General features: G+C 42.6%; 1 protein-coding gene across 1 annotated transcript in view; it reads left to right on the top strand.

Moving 5' to 3' along the window:
* LOC112120520 (V-type proton ATPase subunit S1) overlaps positions 1-22379 on the top strand; it is a 79384-nt gene that overhangs the window by 21719 nt on the left and 35286 nt on the right. Inside the window, exons 3-6 of the mRNA XM_024219630.1 lie at positions 886-1012; positions 1116-1184; positions 11971-12155; positions 14193-14233. Of these exons, the coding sequence (XP_024075398.1) occupies positions 886-1012; positions 1116-1184; positions 11971-12155; positions 14193-14233 (422 nt within the window). The remainder of the gene's footprint in view (positions 1-885; positions 1013-1115; positions 1185-11970; positions 12156-14192; positions 14234-22379) is intronic.

The raw sequence follows: 22379 nt of genomic DNA on the forward strand, positions 1-22379 counted from the left end.
AACCGCGGCCAGTGGGAGCCACGATCAGCCGAACCTGCGGACGCGGCAGGTACACAAACCAGCCCCGCCCGACAGGGGCTTTCCCTGCACAAGCAGCGGAACAAGTTTGGGAACCACTGCTCTCGAGGATGAAAGGACCATTACAAGGATCCACAGCAAGCAAATGGAAACTTTCTCTTGTATTCTAAACAACCAAACAATATGACTTCCTTCCAACTTTTAAAATCTATTTTATATAAAAGAAAGGTAGCATGTACCATCAACTTCCTTTTAAAAAGTATCCTGTCTGTTACAATAATAGGTCTATATGGATGCTTAAATCCATCCCTGTTCAGCAAACCGCTTAATCATGTACTTAAGTCCCATTCAGTCTCCTAGTTAAGCATAGGCTTTGTTGAACACTGATGGTTTGCTGAATTGGATCCACAGTGTTTATTACCATTGGCAGTGTCATTGACTTCTAAGGGATCATCCACAGTGGAAAGCACTTAGTTTAGTAGTGTCTGTTTGCAGGATTGGACATGGAGAATGTAAATTCTTCATGTGAGGGTCCCCATTTTACACATGCCAATAAAGCATCTAGCATACCTTTGGCACTCCACAAATCATAATAAATACTAATGGCAGGTGGCTGGCAGGTGGCAGTAGTAATAAATAATAATCATCCATGCCCCAGTTCATCCTTAGTGTAACTCAACTGACTTGATATGAACTACACTAGAATAATTTGTCCATTTGAATTCACCTCTAGAATAAACTGTCAGATATTACACCTGATCTTTGCCAAAAGACTACGATATCATTACCAGCATTTGTATATTTAAGTGAAACAAAATGTCAACCTTTGCAACAAGTATAAAGGAAAATATTTAACTTTAATTTCAGCTCACTGTGGAACTCTGAAGCTACTTTACATGAGGGACACATTATCTCAAAGCAGGAGCTGCATATGCTACTGCAACCTGTGTTTACTCAGGATTCCAAGAACCTTGTCTTGTTCCTTCAAGATACGGTATGTACTGGTAATTTGTTTCATCTTGTCAATGCAGAATACAGCTTGTGTGTAATGAGCTGAGATGACACTGTCTGACCTGCACTATTTTTCTGCTTTTCAGCTTAGCATCGATGACTTCACACATTACAGTGAATCTTATGAAAATGAGAAGCCATTTCACAATGTCCAGGCAAGACTTTCTATTCCATATGTTATCTCCCAGTGGTATTTGAAAAACAAACAAAAATGATGTTAGACTGACATGACAGACAATTGTTAATAGAATGATACTCAAATGAAACAGTTTGATAACTTAAGAAGGTGTTTCAATTTTAACAGCTGAGTTGCAGAAAAGCAATTGCATGTACTGTAATATCCTTCATAGCAATCTTCTTTCTGAAAGTCAAATTCTGTACATTGATCATCATCTGTAAAAATTATTTCTAAAAACATTATTATATTGGTTAGTATAAAACAAGAAACTCCCAGAGTGACACTCCTCCAAAGTTACATAGTGAAGCCCACTTACAAAATTGCTGAACAAAGTGAAACAGCTATAGGAATAAGTTCACTGCTCCTGATTTTCAAAAGTGGCCTCCTATTTTGTTTCCATGGTTGTGCACCCACAAATAACTGTGAGGGTGTTTTATAGCATGTAGACATCTAACTGTTTAATTTTTGAGTGCAATAATGTGATTAGACATCTCAATACTTTAAATGTGGGCTTACAGAGTTGTGCTACTGTTATTTATTGGAGCAAAATGCAGACTTAACATTGAAAACTGAGTCCTTCTCAGCCACAGTCACACTTTCTGACCTCCCACTCTAGTTCTCCTCATGAAGAATCTTTACAAAATTCTTATGCAGCATGCTCAGTACACACTGTCCATACTGACAGAAGCACACACACCAAACTTGATGTACCCACTGTTCCCAGGTACTCTTGGTTAGTGTGAAGGAGTGTTCACAGATGGCAGTCATAGATGCATTGTGGGAGACAGTGCTGGAAGAACAGAGCCTTCAAAATGCAGGACCTGCTGCTAGTGTCTATAGTTTATATTAGAGCAGAGGGGGGAAGTATAAATCTGTTTAGATCTCATACAGCAAACCATATATATTCTCAAGGAGCATGTGGCTTTTAGATGTTATAAACACTCCTCCTCACCTTTTTCCTGCACTCCTGGACTCTTGAACTTGTCACCTGCACAACAGATCATAATGTTTTTATGCTAACATGACTAACACCAAATTCAGATAACTATACGGCAAGTGTAAAAGTGCATCTGGGAATGAGTAAATTATGGAAGTTACAGTAAATTGTAACTGAAGAGCCAATGGCTGCATCCTCAAAAGGCTGCAGTAATACTTCTGAATGTGCCTGTCCTGTGGTTTTAAAATCGAAGCAGGATTGTGCCTGCTTCATTAAGGAGCAATTCTTGCCCCTGCTTCCATGGCCACAGAGGCTCCTTTGGCAGAGAACTGGTGCACTTTGACTGTTCAAGTGAGGGAAATATTTCAGGGAGCTGTGCAGGATGTACACACACCTGCATATTGCAAGACCCCTGTGTGGGGATAGTCTTACATGACAGACATAGGTGTTCTGGGAGAGGGCTGAGAGATTGACAACTGTGCAAATCCTCCCGTTCTTTGCCCTATAGTGGGACTATGTAAGAGTTTGCAGAACCTACCTCGTTACGCACTCCATAACCTTGGAGGTAGGATTCCTCCCTGTGTCCACTTCAGCATCCACTCAGCATCCAGAGAAGCTACTTATGCTGGGCACTGGGCTCTGGGTTTGCCCCACTGTTTTGAAGCACTTGGAGGAGAGGAAGGTGATCGGGAACAGTCAACATGGATTCACCAAGGGCAAGTCATGCCCGACCAACCTGATTGCCTTCTATGATGAGATAACTGGCTCTGTGGATATGGGGAAAGCGGTGAACGTGATATACCTTGACTTTAGCAAAGCTTTTGATACAGTCTCCCACAGTATTCTTGCCAGCAAGTTAAAGTAGTATGGATTGGATGAATGGACTATAAAGTGGATACAAAGCTGGCTAGATTGTTGGGCTCAAAGGGTAGTGATCAATGGCTCGATGTCTAGTTGGCAGCTGGTATCAAACGAAGTGCCTCAGGGGTTGGTCCTGGGGCTAGTTTCGTTCAACATCTTCATTAATGATCTGGAAGATGGGATGGATTGCACCCTCAGCAAGTTCGTGGATGACACTAAGTGGGGGGAGAGGTAGATATGCTGGAGGGTAGGGAGCGGTTCAGAGTGATCTACACAAATTGGAGAATTGGGCCAAAAGAAATCTGATGAGGTTCAACAAGGACAAGTGCAGAGTCCAGCACTTAGGACGGAAGAATCCCATGCACTGCTACAGGCTGGGAATTGACTGGCTAAGTGGCAGTTCTGCAGGAAAGGACCTGGGAATTATAGTGGATGAGAAGCTGAATATGAGTCAACAGTGTAACCTTGTTGCCAAGAAGGCTAATGGCATATTGGGCTGCATTAGTAGGAGCATTGCCAGCAGATTGAGGGAAGTGATTATTCCCCTCTATTTGGCACTGGTGAGGCCACATCTGGAGTATTGCATCTAGTTTTGAGTCCCCCACCTCAGAAAGGATGTGGACAAATTGGAGAGAGTCCAGCAGAGGGCAACAAAAATTATTAGGGGGTGGGGCACATGACTTATGAGGAGAGGCTGAGGGAACTAGGCTTATTTAGTCTGCAGAAGAGTGAGGCGGGATTTGATAGCAGCCTTCAACTGCCTGATGGGGGGTTCCAAAGAAGATGGAACTCGGCTATTCTCAGTGGTGGCAGATGACAAAACAAGGAGCAATGGTCTTAACTTGCAGTTGGGGAGGTCTAGGCTGGATATTAGGAAAAACTATTTCACTAGGAGGTTGGTGAAGCACTGGAATGGGTTACCTAGGGAGGTGGTGGAATCTCTACCTTTAGAAGTTTTTAAGGCCCAGCTTGACAAAGCCCTGTCTGGGATGAATTAGTTGTGGTTGGTCCTGCTTTGAGCAGGGGGTTGGACTAGATGACCTCCTGAGGTCTCTTCCAACCCTAATCTTCTATGATTCTATTATTCTCTGCTTCTGTTAGTTATTGTTGAGATGGCACTTCCATTCTAAGCCCTTATTTTCAGTGGCTCCTTTAACCATTCCTGTTGGGGCTGAAATTTCACATGCTCCTTCTCACTGCAGAAGTGAATTCATTTGGGAAATTGGAAGAAAATCTCTTCAAGCGTTGTTGAGGCACAGCCACTCAAACAAAGGTGTGTTTTTATTAAATACTTTTCCCCCCTATGTCTTTAAAAAAGATCAAAGAATTTAAGAGAATCAGCAGTGCTATTGCAACACTGTCTGAGACTTTCATTGCATGAGATTCAGAAAACAGAATTAAAACTCCCATAATAACTACCTGTATCGTGCTGAGCAGCCTCAACTCGCATTGACTTCAGAGGGAGTTGAACGCTTTGCAGGATCTGACCCATAATGACCATACCTTGCCAAACAATGGGACATATGATGCAGTACATATGATGTAGTACATCATATGTATGGGGCGGGTTGTATTGCCTATTAATGTTGCCTGACATTTCCCATTATAAGACCCTGCTTTTAGTTCACTTATAAGTTTTCCAAATGTAACTGTCTGGGCTGAAATTTTCCAGCCAAGATGATTCAGCCATTTCTGAGACTGAGGCTAAGGAAAAATGCATTGTTTTGCCCAAGACAAAACATTCTGGTAATCTATTCTTTGAAAATCTCTAGCACCCTGATGCTTTGGAGAAAGGACTTGGTAGGGCAGTACCATGTATGTCAGGGATATGCCTTTTGCTGCCCCCATGGAAATCTACCCAAATTTGGCCAAGTTATAAGCCCTTGACAAAATTCACAGGCTTAGTAGAGACTTATCAGATTTAGCAGCTTTTCCGAAAGATTCCTTCTACACTGGGCATGCTCCAGCCCAGGGCTGAGTTGGACTTCCCCTGAAGTTGCAGCTTTGGACTGCTGTGGGGTGTGCTGGGACTGGGTCCAGGTCTGGGCACTTGAACTGAGAGCAGGGAAGCTGTCTCTCCTGCTCTTTCAGTGCCTCTCTTGTTGGGCCCAGGCAGCATGGAGAAGGAAGCTGTCTCATTTGAATACAGAGGGACAAGAGATGGATGGGAGGACAAGGAGATTGTTACTGGGAGCCAGGAAGGGAAACTGGGGTGGGGAGGATAGGGACTTGGGAGCCAGTAGGTGCAGGGGGAGACTGAGATTGGTTGAGGAGTTCATGGAGGGAGATTGGGACTGGGATTCAGTGCAAATGGGGCACATCTGTGTGTGTGTGGGTGTGTGGAGGGTTGCAAATGGGGACCAAGGTGGAGGAGAGAGACCAGATCAGAGGAGCCAGGTGAAGTGGGGACTGGGACGGGCTGGACAAGGAGCTGTTGGGAGGGGACTGAGTGGACAAGGAAACTGAGTGTGGCAGGAGACTGGGACAGGAAGTCTGGAGGTATTAGTGTAGGACTTAATGGCCAGGGAGACTGGAAATTGCATTTTTCTATATTGCTCCATCAATAGGATTGTAAATACTTTACATTGAATTATATATTGTTTAAGCAAAACATTTTTCTTTCACTTAGGTGCACATATGTATTACTTTTAACAATACTTGGGCATTTGTGAACACAGTCATAGATTTGAAGTCCAGAAAAGGTCATTGAGCATGACCTTCTGTAGAACACAGGCCATAAACATTCACCCAGTAATCTCTGAATCAAGCTCATAATTTCCAGTTGAGTGAAAGCATATCTTTTAGAAAGAAATCCAGTCCTGATTGTTTGATGAAAGACCCTATCATAATATATACACAATAGGGAAAAAGGGGAAATCAGCCATGAATTTCCTCACCTTAGGCAAATTCAGATCTTTAATGTTGCATGATCACAAATGTTTATATCTCAATATACAAACTTTGTTGTATGAGTGATTAAGAAATAATAGCTGTGCCATGTTACCTGAGCATTCTCCTCTTGAACTTCAGAGATGCAAATTTATTCACAGACTTAAACCAGAGATCTCATTTAGTATGAATGTGTGCATGTAGCAGCATGTGTAATACAAGGAAAAAATGTAACTTGAAAAGAGAGTTATGGGGTTATAAGCCTCAGAGACATTTGCAGTTATTAGATTTGTTCAGCTACGTTAACAGCTGTTTTGAGCTTTTGGGATCAATGAGTATGTGTGCAATTAGAGGCTTCCATTTCCAGTTAATACAGAAAAAGATGTTACAAGTACACCATTTGTCCTAAAGGTTCAAATAATTTTTTTATTAAATAATAAAATACAAAGATTAGCATTCTGGGAGAATTTCTGTCAAGCAAATTATATTCCACAAACTGTTTTCCCAAGTATTAGCTTTGGCTTTCCCTGCACTGATGCTTAACTTTATGGAATTACAATGTAAAATAAAGCATTCTAATTAGCTGCCAGCTGTGCAGTTGTCTAATTACTATTGTAAGTCAGAACTTTTGGCTAGATATTGCATGTGTGTAAATGTACATATGCACAGCTACATGACTTATTATTATAGACACTCCTTGATAGCCAAATATAATCTAATTGGCCAAAACAAGCATATGTATGTAACTGAAAATAATTGCAATCGTTATTGGTAGTAAAAACTGTTGATCGTTTTACCAACTGGCTGAACAGGGTCATATAATCCTATCTCAACATGATTGCTTAACAGGTATAAACTATATTGCTATAAGCATCTTTATATCCATACAACTGCACACACAGTAAGGGTTGCACCATTTAAACTGTGTTAGTTTCTAAACCAAAGTAATAATAGCAGTACAAAACTGTGTAGACCAGTCCTCAGTCACCCATGTCCCCTCCCTTCTGTTTAAAGAGGCTGAAATATTATCCTCTACTCTACCAGGAAACCTATTGCCAGGGCCGGCTCTACTGTTTTTGCCTCCCTAAGCAGTGCGCCGAATTGCCGCCGCGGCCGGCAGGGGCAGTCTGTGTGCCGTTAGGGCGGCACGCACGTTTCCGCAGCGGCCGGCAGCAATTTGGCGGCAGCTTCTGTCTTCAGCCAGAAGACAGAAGCTGCTGCTGAATTGCCGCCGCAGGCAGCTGAACATAGAAGCTGCCGCCAAATTGCCGCTGCCGCGGAAACGCGCGTGCCGCCCTCACAGCACACGGACTGCCCCCACCATCCGCAGCGGCAATTCGGCGCACTGCTTGGGGGCAAAAACACACGGACTGCCGCCCCTTGCAGATTGCCGCCCCAAGCACCTGCTTGGAAGGCTGGTGCCTGGAGCCGGCCCTGCCTATTGCTTCATACCCTTGTACTGACTTCAACTAAATTGATACAAGATAGTCTTAAACCAGGGGTCGGCAACGTTCGGCACGCGGCTCGCCAGGGTAAGCACCCTGGCGGGCCGGGCCAGTTTTATTTACCTGCTGACACGGCAGGTTCGGCCGATCGCGGCCCCCACTGGCCGCGGTTCGCTGTCTCGGGCCAATGGGGGCGGCGAGAAGCCGCGGCCAGCACATCGCTTGCCCGCACCGCTTCTTGCCGCCCCCATTGGCCCGGGACGGCGAACCGTGGCCAGTGGGGGCTGCGATAGGCCGAACCTGCCGCGTCAGCAGGTAAATAAAACTGGCCCGGCCCGCCAGGGTGCTTACCCTGGCGAGCCGTGTGCCGAACGTTGCCGATCCCTGTCTTAAACCAATTTAAGAATCTCCACACAAGAGGATTACACCAGTTTAACCAAATTCAGTTTCTAAACCAATTTAGTTAAATTGGTACAATTACCTGGGATAGAGAAGGCCTTAGAATCTTTAAAGCTTTGTTTTTGTTTACACTTATTTAACGTCAGTGACTACCTAACCTTTTAGATAAAGGTTGTCTTTGTTAAAAGATTCAAACCTTCCCCTTCAGCTATGGTGTGAGGACACACGGTAAACATGCTCTAAGACACTGCTTCCTACTATTAAGAGGTTTTCAGGCCAAAGTAGGGATGACCAGACTTGGCATTACTGATAGCTACAAGGTTTTTTTTTTTAAAAAGTAGAAAATAAAAACAAATGAATAAAATCAGGCCCTCTTTATACATCATAAAGAAGCAAAGTAAGTACATAAATAAAAAACAAGCAATGCTCCCATTTTTAAAAGAACAATTTGCAGATAACCTGTAATGGAAGGGCAGGAACAAATTTAATAAATGAGATATACAATAACAACAGTCACAACATTAGCTGACAAACTGCAATGGAATGAAAAACTACTTCACAAAAACTCTCAGTAGTTGAAATAATTATTATCTGCTAAGGTATATTGCATCAATTTTCCCTAGAACTATAATGCATAATTTCATGTATGCCTCCTGAAACTTGTGGTAAAGTATATTTTATTAATCTAAAAATATAAAATACATTATGTAAGCTGAAAGCTTCAAAAACAGTGACAACACAAATTTTCCACGTGATTGTCACTGATTTTCAAAAGACTGTTACCTGAGTAGAAACAGATGGTTCTTCCAACTCTGTTTGCTTTGCTTTGCTTTGCTTTGAATATGTGACATTAATTGATCAGTGTGGTAGAAAATAAACCCACAACTTTGATATTTTAAATGGCATTTTTGCAGATTAAAGACTTCAAGGATCTCTCATTTATATTAAGAAACCTGCCTATTTCTGGCTTGTTTTTGCCCTGGAAAAGTCTGGGAACATAAGAATCTTTTCCCCAAAATATGTTTTGTTACAAAATTGACAGAAAAGTATCTAAACACAATCTGTATCTAAGAAAAAATGAGAGCAATTAACAATCTTTCTAGAAACAAATGAAATCAATTAAAAAAGTTCCTCTAATGTTTAATCTAAAAGAGAAGTACGTGACTTGTAAAAAGACAAAGAAGTGCATTCAGATAATAATTTGACAAAGCCAGCAGAATTTCCTTTTGCAAATATTTTATACTCCAGCTTCTATGCCGGGGTTCCACTGTCACTCTGTGTGCTTAGGGAGAAGATTTCTCTCCCTTTCCCCTGCAGATCTTCCCAATGGCCAGCTTGATTACTCAGAACTGGATTTGCCCCTTAGTGCCTGATCCTTCATTGGAATGCAAAATCAGGCCCTTTTGGGTAGCTCTATGCAGTCTCAATCCCATTTAAAGTGTGCAGGATTCTGATGAGCTGAAGATGTACACTAGTCTGAATATACACTAGACAGCTAAAGCATCATGTGGGTTCCTTAATGACAGGTGTGCAATACTCTCATAGGTTTTTGAATATCCATCTTCATAATTTTTATAAATCAAGACACTGATCACTAAAAAATTTTCTTTAACAAAAAAATTTAAAAACTGCTTAATACTATTGTTGGAACAGTTCCTGCTGCTGGGAGCAAGGGGTTCAGAGATTATAAGGCTGGAAGGGATCACTGTGATCATCTATCAGAGGGGTAGCCGTGTTAGTCTGGATCTGTAAAAAGCAAAAAAGATATTCACACATGAAAGCTTATGCTCCAATACATCTGTTAGTCTATAAGGTGCCACAGGACTCTTTTGTGATCATCTAGTCTGGCTTCCTACATAATACAGGCCATAGACTTCCCTGAATTAAAGTAGCAAAACTATTGGCATTAAATATAGCATCATGATTTTCTCATGCAACATGTTAACTATCTTCAGGTTCATTAACCAAAACAAGCAAGGCAGGCTATGACATCATTTTCCTGTAGAAGGAGCTGAGAACCCTTCTCAGAGGCCTGTGAACTAAGGCAGCCTGGCCCTGTTTTCATTCCTGTAGTTATTTTTCTACCATCCTGGCTAGGGCCGGCTCCAGGCACCAGCTTAACAAGCAGGTGCTTGGGGCGGCCAAGGGAGAGGGGCAGCACCTGCGGCAATTCGGGGGCGGCAGGTCCCTCACTCCCTCTAGGAGCTGCTGAACTGCCGCCGCTGATCGCGGCTTTTTTTTTTTTCCCCGAATGCCGCCGCCGATCGCGATCGCGGCTTTTTTTTTGCTTGGGGCGGCAGAAATGCTGGAGCCGGCCCTGATCCTGGCTAATTGGACAATACAACTGAGGTATCTTTGATTTACAGCTAGAGAAACTGTGAAGATTTCTAATCTTAGCTTTAAGACTAACAGAAGTATTGGGAGCATAAGCTTTCGTGGGTAAGAACCTCACTTCTTCAGATGCAAGTAATGGCTCACCTTCAGTCCATTTGGTATGATGTCCATCCGTTTGCATTTGGAAAGGAAGATGATATCTGTCTGTATTTGTGCAAGTTTCTTCATGAGGTTGATAGATTTCCATTCCATACGCTAAATGCAGTGCCTTGCATGGTGTCAAGTATCAGACTAACACGTCTACCCCTCTGATACTTAATCTTAGCTTGGAGTTCCCTCCTTTAAAATCATCAGGAAACATAAGCAACAGCAAAACATCTGAGCAATCAGAAAAACAGAAAAGGGTCAGGAAAGTGTTAGAGAACAGAAAGAATGAGTAGGAGAAAAGCTTTAGCAACACCATAACACTAGCACTAGTTAAGAGAGAGTCTGTAACAACTTTAACATCAGAACACTAGATATAATAGCAATTATCCCTAAATTTAGAAATGCAAAAGAGAAGATACTGTGAACTAGGTGTCATAGTCACAGTGCAACCTGTTTTAGACTCCATTAGTCTTTCTCACGTGCACCCTTTGTGGATCAGCCTTACCACCGTCACACTCCTCTGGAAAGAACCACATGGTTCAGCCATTCTGGAACTGGATTTCTGCATGGCAGCCCCCCTAGTTCCCAACTGTATTAAGGCAACAGGCCCAACTGGCCTTAGCACCTGTCAGAGTCTCAATTCAGGTGCCTGTGACAATGTAGGTTTGCAGTGACACAGAAACAGCTTCTTCAGAACATTAGCATTATTTATTTATTCTTGCAGAAAGAGGTGTTTGTTTGTTTTTAATTCACTTTCCATGAGAGTTTGGCTCAGAAGCCTGAATAAAAGTCATGCTCACCTGATCAAATAACAGATATTATACCATTTGATCAATCCCAACTGAGCCAACTCAGTCCGAGTTTTGTGATTCAGGTTTTGAGTAGCAAGCCAGGAAGTAATTGAAATTCATGAAAATACTTATAAAAAATTAAATAGCAACAGCATGAGATTCTGTGACCCCAAAATAGGCAAGATTTGTCAAATTATGTTACAAATTAGTCACTCATAGCACTTATCAAGAATGGGTATTTAAGATGCAAAGTGTGTAGACATGGTAGCGTGGCTATCTGGTACTGAATTGTACTGTTCTAACTTGTGCTTACCTATATTGATCAGTTTCAATTACAAGGGCATTAATTTCCTGTCTGACAGCTGTTTGATGCCCTTTATGCCCTTTATTAGACTAGTAGTATGAATGCACTTCCTCATGGTGTAGTAGCCATGGAGATGGAATTACTGTGTCACATTGAGACACATTGGTGTAGAAGTGTGAGGTAACTAGCACTGTATATGTTCTGAGGAATACAGACCAGGAGCTGTCATGCTTTCAATATCATGCTTACAAGGCTTCATGTGGACTATGTGCTAAATAAAATGTGCTATCAATTTAAAGAGAAATAAAACCTGTTGGCAAAAATGTTAATACATTACTGGTTGAAAAATGCAGGATTATCTTTGTGAAAATATCCAAACAAATTTTGCAAAAAAAATTAATCAAAATTTTGAATTTTCAGACATTTCAATACCTTTATAAACTGGTGAAAAAATAGAAAAAAAATGTAAGCTTTGCAAAGCTTTAATAATTTTGAAAAATTTTCAACCATCTCTACCAATGCTCATTACTTGTCATTTTTTTAAATTGCAGTGTTGGATTTGTGTGCAGATTTGAATATCACAATCAAGAATATAGCATTCCGCCTGTGTCTTAACTATGAAGCAGATGACTAAATTCTCCACATACTTATTACAGGAACTCCTTGAATCTTCATCATCCTCTTTAGTTTTATCGGCTGTTGACTGTCAGGCTACCAGTTACCTTTTGGATTATCTTCAAGAATCAATGGATTGGAAGCTAACAGACATAGATGAGTTTGAGCTGAAAGTAGACACATCCAAGCCCAACATATTTGTGGTAAAGCTACAGCCAATCAGCAGGTATGGAGCTTGTTGCAATAAAGATTGGAATGGACATTTCTGTATATTTTCAGCCTTCTTGAAAATTCCATGTGTATTAACCATGTATATAAGTCACTAAGGCCCAGATTTGTAAAAGTTATTGAGGCATTGCTATGCTCAGTGTTGCAACACCTAACTGATTTGGGATCCTAAATCTTATTTTCAAAAGGAATTTACGCAGTTAGGAGCCTGAATCACATTGACAGTAAAGTGACCGAGTGCCTAGATCCCTTTTGAAAATTGGATTTAGGATCCTAAATCAGTTAGGTGTTGTAATGCTGAGCACAGCAACACTTAAAAACCTTTAAAAATCTGTGCCTAAAACAATAGGGTTACAGGATTAAGAAAGTTATTATCAAATATTTTGCCCTAAATACACACCCTGTATTATTTCACATTGTCCGTTAAGTTTACCAAGGACAGTATTTGAATGGTGTAGAGAAGGTCAGTCATATTTTACCTGTGTCATTATACTAGAAACATGGAGCACCTAATGGAATTAAATAGCAACACATTTATAACTGATAAAGGGAATTATTTTATGCAACACGTAATTCACTGCCATAAGGTATTCCAGAGTTTAAGAACCTAGCAGGATTATAAACAGGATTAGATGTTTATATCAATATTGAGATCAGTCTTAATCACATTAGACAGGTTAATGAAATTGTAAATATTAAATAAATTACCAATTATACAATTTTAAAGGACATTATCAAATCCTTCATGCTTCTGGGACTAAGCCATCTTCTCTCTGCCGGGGTTAGGGAGAAAGTTCCTTCATAGGCATGTTATTGCATGATTGTTAATTCTGGGGCTTTTACACCTCTCTCTGGAGTGTCTGATATAGAGCACTGTTGGAGATTGGTCCATATCGTTCAGTATCCTTTCTCCTGAGCTGGAATGGCAATCTGTATGTTTCTGTTTCAACAAAAAGCTACGAAGTTTATAGGCAGTCCTATCAGGTGCTGTCAGCATTCCTGTTAGGTGCTTTATCTCAATATAGTCATACAAATTATTGAGTTTGACAGGACTTTGATTATTTTATTTAATCTGATAACTTGTTCTGTTGTCAATTTCACCACCACTTGACACGTTTCTAACCAGCATTTCCATTCTCTTCCGAATGACAGCAGTGATAAATTACTGTAAACATTTCTGTCACTGATGTCATGAGAGGAAAGAGCACATGGAAATGCTTTTAAACATAAAAGTAAATTGTACATGTGAAAAATCTAAAGTTACACTGAAATTTATTTTGCTTCTGTGCTCATTGGAATCTACCCTGTAACACCCTCAAGCCTTTGAACACTTGCCTTCACATTTATAGCTCTCAGAATTCAGTACAATCAAGCAATTAGTTTACTTTGAAGTTGATGCTAAAAATTTGCAAACCACACTGCAAGATGTTGAGATCAGCACGAAGCAACTTTTAAAATATTAACTTCCTATTTACAATGTTGAGTTTTGCTTATTGCTGTGCCCTGAAGGCCAACTTATGCCTGCCCTGTGCAAAAGGGGGAAGCAGATGCTGGGTAGTCCCTTCTTGCCCTATGGACCTGCACAGGAGATAGCTATAAGTTGGTTTGCTGTGCTGAGGAGCACTGCCAGCAGTATTAGGAACCCTAGAAGAAGCATGTGTGGGCACAGTAAAAATAGAACCTGTCTTGCTTGCAGGGGGGAGGGATAGCTCAGTGGTTTGAGCATTGGCCTGCTGAACCCCGGGTTGTGAGTTCAATTCTTGAGGGGGCCACTTAGGGATCTGGGGCAAAATCAGTACTTGGTCCTGCTAGTGAAGGCAGGGGGCTGGACTCGATGACCTTAGTTGACTAGTTCCTTATGGGCTTTGCAGAAAAAAGAAATGGACTTTAATGAAGGATTGAATAAGGAAGGAGTAGTAGCTTTGCAGACCAGCATAGGAAGGGCATGCCAAAAATGGCCTTTAACTCAAGATGTTTCTTGAGAATATTATTCTGGTCTATATAATATTTTAATTATCTTTCCTTTTTTGTATAGATTAAATGATATTTCTACTGCAAAGGCTTTTGCTGCAAATGGTAAGCAATGTGGCTTCTGTATCCAATGTTTCATGATTTGATCCTATTTTCCTGAGGGTGCATGCTATACCTTCTAACGATTCCCAACAATTGGTATGATACTATTACTAATTCTTTAGGATTCTTTTAATCTATCGGCACCTATATTACTTGTCTATAGCCAATCACCAAAGCATTTAGGTACTGACAGCCTGATCCAAAGTCCACTGGAATAAATGGAAGTCTCCCAGTTGACTTTACTGGATCAGGCCCTAAATATGACTGGCCTTTTTGTGACTGATACTGTGAATTCCATCTCTGCTTCAGTGTTAAGCCTCTGCTCACTGTTTACTTCTGTAAATTTCTCCTATTTACTTCTGTAAATTTTAGCCCACCCACCCATATGTCTGTACATTACAGTGCACACAACTAAATAGGAGGTATCAGCTCAAGAGGACAGGATTGAGGTCTTAGTCTAGTAAAATGGTACACATGATTGAAAAGATTGGGAAATGCTTCTCTTGCCTCTGTAAAATGATAATGGGGCCCTTCAAAGAGTGCTTGATTTTAAGTTTAATTTTTGTTGGTTTTATAGGTACCACACAATGCTTTTTAAGGGGGCATCAGTGCACACATTTCTGTATTAAAAACTTTATTTTTCTAGGGTATGTAAGCTAGCCATAAAACAGTTACTATATGCAAATTGAAAACTAGTGCTGTCTCAGGGTTTTAACTTGGACTCCAAATTAGAACTCCTATTATGAGGCTTGCAAATAATTGTGGGGGGCAATCTCATGGGCACCAGTGATTGCACACACAATCAAGTCATTACTCTAGGTGGCTAAACAATGTGCCTGCAATTATGTGTCCCAAAAACTGCAGATCTAAAATCAGAGGCAGCTTTTGGAAATCAGGACGAACACCTTAGTTCTGAAGTTAATGGTGTTTATTTTTGCGTAGGACAAAGTGAATTTGATTTTTAAATAGAAATTATTAGCTAGCTCTCTGTCTCTGAATCATTGAGGCACTATGGTAGCATCAGTAGCCAAAAAAAATAAATAAATAAATAAAAAAGCACAAAACACTGGAGAACTAGAGGCTGAGAGCTTTTCTAAACTCCACCAGCTGGTAACAGACCCCAAGAGACATTCCGCCAGATGGGGACTGCCAGAGTGTAGCACTTTCTGGTCACAACCCTCAGATCTCTCCTATTTTGGAACTGCAGAGGTGGTGGGATGATGTAGGAATTAGCTATACCCACTCTATGTGTACGGGGGACTCGCTGCTCCAGCGAAGAAATGGCCTGTTTCTGCTTCCTTTGCACACTTGAGCAGCAAAAGCTAGGCCCTGGCCTGCATTTCAATTGTGCCATCAGCTATATAAAAGTAGAAATGTGTACTGGCTCTACAATTCATGTTCAGTCCTTGTGGTTCTTTTGCCAACCATGGTGATACCAAAGCACTGCCCAATAACTCCTGAAAATATCAGTGACAGTGAATTTAAACTTTAAAAAAAAAAAAATGAAAAGTTACTGAACTGCTGATTTAAAAAAAAAATCCCACTGAAGGTCTGTGGAATTGATGGGACAAAATCATATAGGAATCTCACTGTTCTCTTCCAATAACTGCATTATATAAAGGGTTCCCATTACAGCTTTCCAAATCATGCATTCCATGTTCAAGCAAATCTGTTTATTATTGGCAGCACAACACAATCCATTTACCACATGTTACAGCTATCAGGAGACCTCTTGAGGTTACAGTTCCTTGCAAGGTCATTAATTATTTGTATTTATTATTTACTGACAACTGATAGCTACTATTGGTGTTTGGACTAGTAACAACAAATGCCATTTGTCACATCCCTGTAACATGAAAAGAATGCCATAAACCAATAAATGTTGTGTATTGTTTCTGACAACGCCAACAGTAAAATCAGGAGAAATACTGCAGTCCTGTAACAGTGAATAGCAACTCAGAAAGACTTGTATGCATGTCACAGTAAATTCTTTACTTTCCTCCCAGGGGCATGCACAGGAATAAAAAATGTGGCCACTTTTGGAGGGGCACTTTCTATGCACCCCGTGGCCAGAGGAGCGCGCTCTCTCTGGGCAGCCAGAGGAGCTGGTTTTCCCCACTGTGGCCCCAGGACCAGGGGAGATGGCTCTCCTCCTCTCCCTCCTCCCCAGCAGCTGGATCTGCCCCCCTTCCTGTCCTGGCTCTAGAGGAGTTCTGTGCCCCCACTGGTTGGGGGTCACCCCTCCCCCAGCACACATACCCCTGTTTCCACCTCACTGTACATAGTTTTAAAATATGACACAACAAAACTCCAGTAGACGTTCGTGCAGTTTTATTTACTAGAGATACCATGTTTTGTGTAAGATAAGATAAAAGTCAGATCTGGATTTCAAATACCTCAAAGTTTGACTTGAAGTGATAAGATGATGTAGGTGGTGGTCAGCATGTTATAGAAATGAGATCAGCTGTGGGTTCAGATTCTAAACTTCCCGTAGCGAGGCGATGACTCACTGGTACGGCGCCTCCTGCTGGTCATCTTGGGAATTAGCTCTCCAGCATATGGAGCACCCACTGCAGGCCGGTGTCCCGCCTGCCGCTGGCCCCATGTCCCTCCCGGACCCCAGTGCCCTTTACCTTGGGGTTCTGCCCCAGCAGTAAGCCCACACTCTGGGTCTCCCCTCCCAGGGGAACCCCCAGCCCTCTAAACCCACCTTGCCTCAGTGGCTACTGCCAGTCATCATCTAGCCCCTGCTCACTGGGGCAGATTCCAGTCTATAAAGGCTACTCATCATTGGCAAGGGAGTCAGACCAGCTGCCTCTGCCTAAGCCCAGGCTACACCTCTGCAACCCCTGTACCAGCTTTGGCCTTTAGCAAGGCCTGCAGCCTGGGGATTTCCCAGGTTGGAAGTACCCAGCTCCCTTTGCCCTTCCCCAGCACTGCTCCACCTCAGGTACCTTGCTCCCAGGCAGCTAGCCCTTCCCACTCCAGGTCTAGAGTGAGACTCCTCTAACTTCTGACCCCCAGCCCTCTTATCAGGGCCAGCTGGGCCCTGATTAGGCATGGCCCCAACTGTGGTTGCTTCCCCAGTCAGCCTAGCTTGGCTGCTTTTAATCCCTGTTCTCCAGGAGTTGGGCAACCGCCCCACTACACACCCTCCCCATTAGAGACACACCCCCCCACATGTGGTCTTATCTCCCCAGCTTCCCTCTTAGGTGGCCCCACAGGATGTCTCTCCTGCCGCAGGCTCTCCACTAACTGGAGCAGCCGGCTCTCTTCCTCAAGGGTTTGGGTGCCCACTGTAGCCTGCTCAGCTCCCACGTGGGTTCCACTTTTTATCTGGGGCCTCCCTGCCCCAGACAATCCCCTTTCTAGGGCCCTGGTTCTCACCACCCCCTCCTTCGGGGCAGTTTCAGACCCAGCCCGATCCTCCATCCTGCCCCTCCTTCTCTGGGTGCAGGGCCATCTTAACTGGCCCTCTTTGTGGCAAAGGAAGCATTTCATAGATTCATAGATTCTAGGACTGGAAGGGACCTTGAGAGGTCATAGAGTCCAGTCCCCTGCCCGCATGGCAGGACCAAATACTGTCTTCTGTTGGCCACGGCCCTCCTACAGTTTGTCTCTAGCATAGTCCTTCCTGCAGGGCTAGCCTGGGCCCTGCAGGTCCCATAAGGGCACTCCCTCCCCCAGTTTCCTACAGGCCCAACATGTTTTGGGCCCTCCTGTTACCCTCACAGGGGGCACTCCCTCAGTTCCTTCCTTGTCCAGGTGGGGTCTCTGTGCCCCAACCCGGTAGGGGCACTCCCTTCTGTAGTGTCCCAGTCACCCACAGGCAAAACAGTCTTTAGGCCCCGGCACCGGCCTCTGGCCCCAGGTGCCTGGCCTCCAATGAGGTCCATGTGCCCTCCCCTGCAGCAGCTGAAGCAGTCCCCCTTGCAGCTTGGCGGGCCAGGCCACACAGGCTCTCCAGTACCAGTCCACCATTTTCTCCACCTTCAGTTCCTCAATTTCAGATCTAGGCAATAGTCCCACAGTCCTTGCCCTGCCCCTTGTATCAGGGGTGATTGTCTATGCCCACATTCTCCACCACGTGCAACAGGGTGGAGACTCACCACCGCTGGCACCTCCTGCTGGTTCCTCCAGGAATTAGCTCTTGTCAGCTGTGGAGCGCCCTCTGCGCATGGTGTCTCACCCATTGTCTGCTCCGCACCGCTCGGCGGTGTCTGCTTCAGGACACTGCCTTCCAGCAGCGCCCACTACTCTACTCTCATCCCCTTCCCGGGAGGGGGGTAACAACAGCCTTTGGCTTGCACCTGCCTCAGTGACCAACCACAACCCCAAAGTCTAGCCTCTCACCTCAGGGGCAAGTTGCAGTCAGTCTTGGCCACACTCCTTCATGGCCAGATGCAGTGCAAGGGGGGACCCAGGCCCACTGCTACTCTGGGTCCCAACCCAGGGACCCTCTAGCAGCAGTCTCCCTCTGCCCTCCTTCTCTCCCCTCTCGTCCGCCTATCTTTCCTGGGCCACTTCCCCTTTAGCCCCGTGCACCTTCTCGACCCTTTTTAGCAGGGGCCACAGTCTGTCAGGTAACTGGGCCAGAGCTCTCCTCTGCTCCCCCGAACCTGCCCAGCACTGCTCTGTCGAAGGTGCTACCTCCTTACCTCAGGAACCAGTCCTCCTCCCTTGCTAGTCAGGGAGAGACTGCCCTCTCCTTTGCTAGGCAGTCTTTATATAGGGCCCAGCCTGGCCCTGATTGGCTCTCCACAGGCCTTTGCTGATTGGCTGCTGGTCTGCGCAGCCTCTCTGTCCTGTTCCAGCCCTTTTTCTCATGGAGTGGGGCAGCTGCCCCACTATACTTCCCCAGAATTCCAAGTATCCAGACTTATGGTTTGGTTAAGATTTCTTTTTCTCTCTGTGTGTATGTAATAACTGTGAAAAGATTCCCTTTGACTGTCTCATTTTTTAAAGATCATTGTTTTCTCTCTTAGGCCATACTTCTTTCATGTCTTCAAGATACTGTGTTTTTCCCCCCTGATTTTTATCTTTGTCTTTTGTTCCTTCTGTTTCCTTTCAGTATTTTCTCTTTCTCTCTTGTGTGAGGCAGAGTATATGACATTCACTTGGGATTCCCCCCCCCCATTTTCCCTTTTGCTAAGATTCTTTCCTTCTCAGTAGAACCTTTCCTCTATATCAGCTGTCAGTTAGATTCTTCTCCCTTAAGTGCCTGTTCCTGCACCCATTGAAGTCAATGGCAAAACTCCCATAGACTTTAATGATGTGGGATCAGGCCCTTAATCGCTTCCTCATTTATTCTGCCTTTCCTTCTTATTCTCAGTCTGTTCCTCCTAACCCCTATTTCTTACCTGTTACTTTTCTCCATTATTTCACCTTTCTCCTTCCTTCGCTTTCCTATTCTCCTCTCTTGCTATTTTTTTGCTGACCCTTCTCTTTCTTTTGACTTCTCTCCTTCCATTCCCTTTCCTCTCCCTCAGTTCTTCTCTTCCTTCCTCCCCACCCCAATGGTGTAAAAGTCCAGTGAGAAAATCAAGATCGATTAGGAAGTAACATACGATAGTCCTAGTGCTGATCCTGTGGTTCTTATTTAAATAAAGTGCTCACTGAAATTAATGGGAGCCTCCACAGAGACTGCAGGTTCTGGACCTTCCAGAAGGGAATAGGAGAATTATTTTGTGTTATCAGTTTTGGTGGAGGTTCTTAATTGAGATAACTTTGATATATTTGTTAGGTACTAAATATATGGCTGCAGGATTCTAGTTGTATTGGTACCAGCTTTTTTGTGTTTTAATTTTAAACATTATTATTTTAATTTCATAAATAGTAAGTAGGGGTTGCATTGTGCTGTGTGCTATATAAACATAGAACTAGACACTGTGCTTGCATTGAAGAGTTTATAATCTAAGAAACATTCTTAAAGATACTTTAGAAGAAATGGATAGTGTGTGTGTCGTGGGGTTTTGGTATTTTTTTGGTAACAGGTGAATTGTAGTCTTTATCAAACATACTGTCCCGAGTGTGTTCACATGACAACTCCTCTGAATAAACAGATTGTCTCTAGACCTTTCTGAAAGCCAAAAGTCATTGATATTCTTGGTAGCTATAGCTACGCTTGTCTCCTTGTTTCAGTGAAATGCTAAATAATGTATTATTATCTCAGAAGTTCTTTGATTATCTTAAATGAGACATAAACACATGCATTTACCTAGTATTATACCTGCTGCAAATGGTAACTCAAGCTGTTGGGTTTTTTAAAGAGAAACTGTTGCCTGTGCCTATTGCATATAAATCTGCAGGATATAATTTCTCCGAACTCCTAGATCAAATATATAAAATGTAAACTGTCATTTATGTTGCTGGGGAAAGTCTATGTGTGGGGTTTTTTATAGGAGATAAATTTTGATCATCATTTAAAAAAACACATTTAGATAACTGCCCCTATTGATTGAAATAGTTATTGGCCTAGTTGTGCAAACCTGGTAAAATCCTGCTGAAAAACAGTTACTTAAAGCTGCCTAAGTGTGAGAGCACAATTTCACTAAATAGAAGAGGTTAAAAGAGTAATGAAATGATAGCAAATACTGATAAATGAAAATTATACTCAGTTACTGTAGCTTGTCCACTTAGAATCCGTATGAAAAGCCTGTTTTGGCTGGGTTGTGAAATATCCATTCATCGGAAGGGTTTGCTTGGTAGATAAGAAGCAGTAAAGGTACCGAGACAGGAAATATTAGCCCACTGACTGACTTCTCCATCAATCACACTGAAAAAGCTAATGTTTCTTGAGATTCACCACCTGTACTCCTTATCTTATGTAGTTTTTTCCTAGTATTTTCAGTTTCAGTTGGCAAACTTGAGATAGGCTGTAAATTGTCATAATTATCTATGATTTTATGAATGACAAATGTTCCATAAGAAAATTCTTTGGACTCCCTTACTGAACACTTCTGCAAAACTATGGCAAGACACTGAGTTTGGAAAGCCTGGTACTTTGTAATGATTCCTCCATGTATAGCCATATAGTTATGCCACCATCTTCATGACTTGACTTACTTTCTTTTCTCAGAAATGGTAACAGCAGGGCTAATTAATGATCTGCTTCTGCTCCCATTCAAGTCAATAGCAAAGTTTCCATTGACTTCAGAGTTAGTAGTATCAGACCCAAAAATCACAAAGCCAAGTAGAATTATTACTCTCAGTATAATACATAATGTGCACATATCTTATGTATACTAACCCTTTGAGCTTTGTTTGGTGGTAAGTTTCCAATAATCATATGCTCTGAACATTCTGGGGTACATGGTATAATTTCTCCCCTTATAAACACAGTTTACTAATTCTTCAGTTTTATTTTTAATTAGCTGGTAATTTAACTAGCAGTTTTAGATATCCTTTTCTCATCTGCTGGATGATCTTCTCTTCCTTCACTTTCCTAAACCCACTCTCCCAGGTATCCTTCCTACTGTACTTTCTTCACAACTTCAGAACCCTCCTTTATCTGAATTGTTGTCTTGTCTAATGTGGACTGTAACTTCCTTAGGGCAGTGAATGTCTCTTACTCCCTTTTTGTAAATCCAGCCTCAGCTGGAGTACAGTGTCCAGTTCTGGTCACCACACTTTAGGAAATATGTGGACAAATTGAAGAGAATCCAAGGAAGAGAAACAAAAATGGTAAAAGTTTTAGAAAACCTGACCTGCGAGGAAAGGTTGAAAAAACTGAGGATCTTTAGAATTGAGAAGAAAGACTGGGAGGGGTGCGGATCTGAGAAATCTTCAAATATGTCAAGGGCTGTTATAAAGAGGCCAGGGATCAATTGTTCTCCATGTCCACTGAAGGTAGGACAAGAAGTAATGGGCTTAAACTAGAGCAAGGGAGATTTAGGTTAGACTTTAGGAAATACTTGCTAACTATAAGGATAATTAAGCTCTGGAATAGGCTTCCAAGGGAGGTTGTGGAATCCCCATCATTGGAGGTTTTAAAGAACAGGTTCAAAAACAGCTGTCAGGGATGGTCTAGGTTTACTTAGTCTTGCCTCGGCACAGGGGGCTGGACTTGATGACCTCTTGAGGTCCCTTCCCACCTTACATTTCTGTGCTTGTAAATTATCATGCAACTTGTGGTGTCATGTAGATGATT

The sequence above is a fragment of the Terrapene carolina genome, unplaced genomic scaffold (assembly GCF_002925995.2).
Source record: "Terrapene carolina triunguis isolate 2854851 unplaced genomic scaffold, T_m_triunguis-2.0 Scaffold68, whole genome shotgun sequence".
Taxonomy (NCBI): Eukaryota; Metazoa; Chordata; order Testudines; family Emydidae; genus Terrapene; species Terrapene triunguis.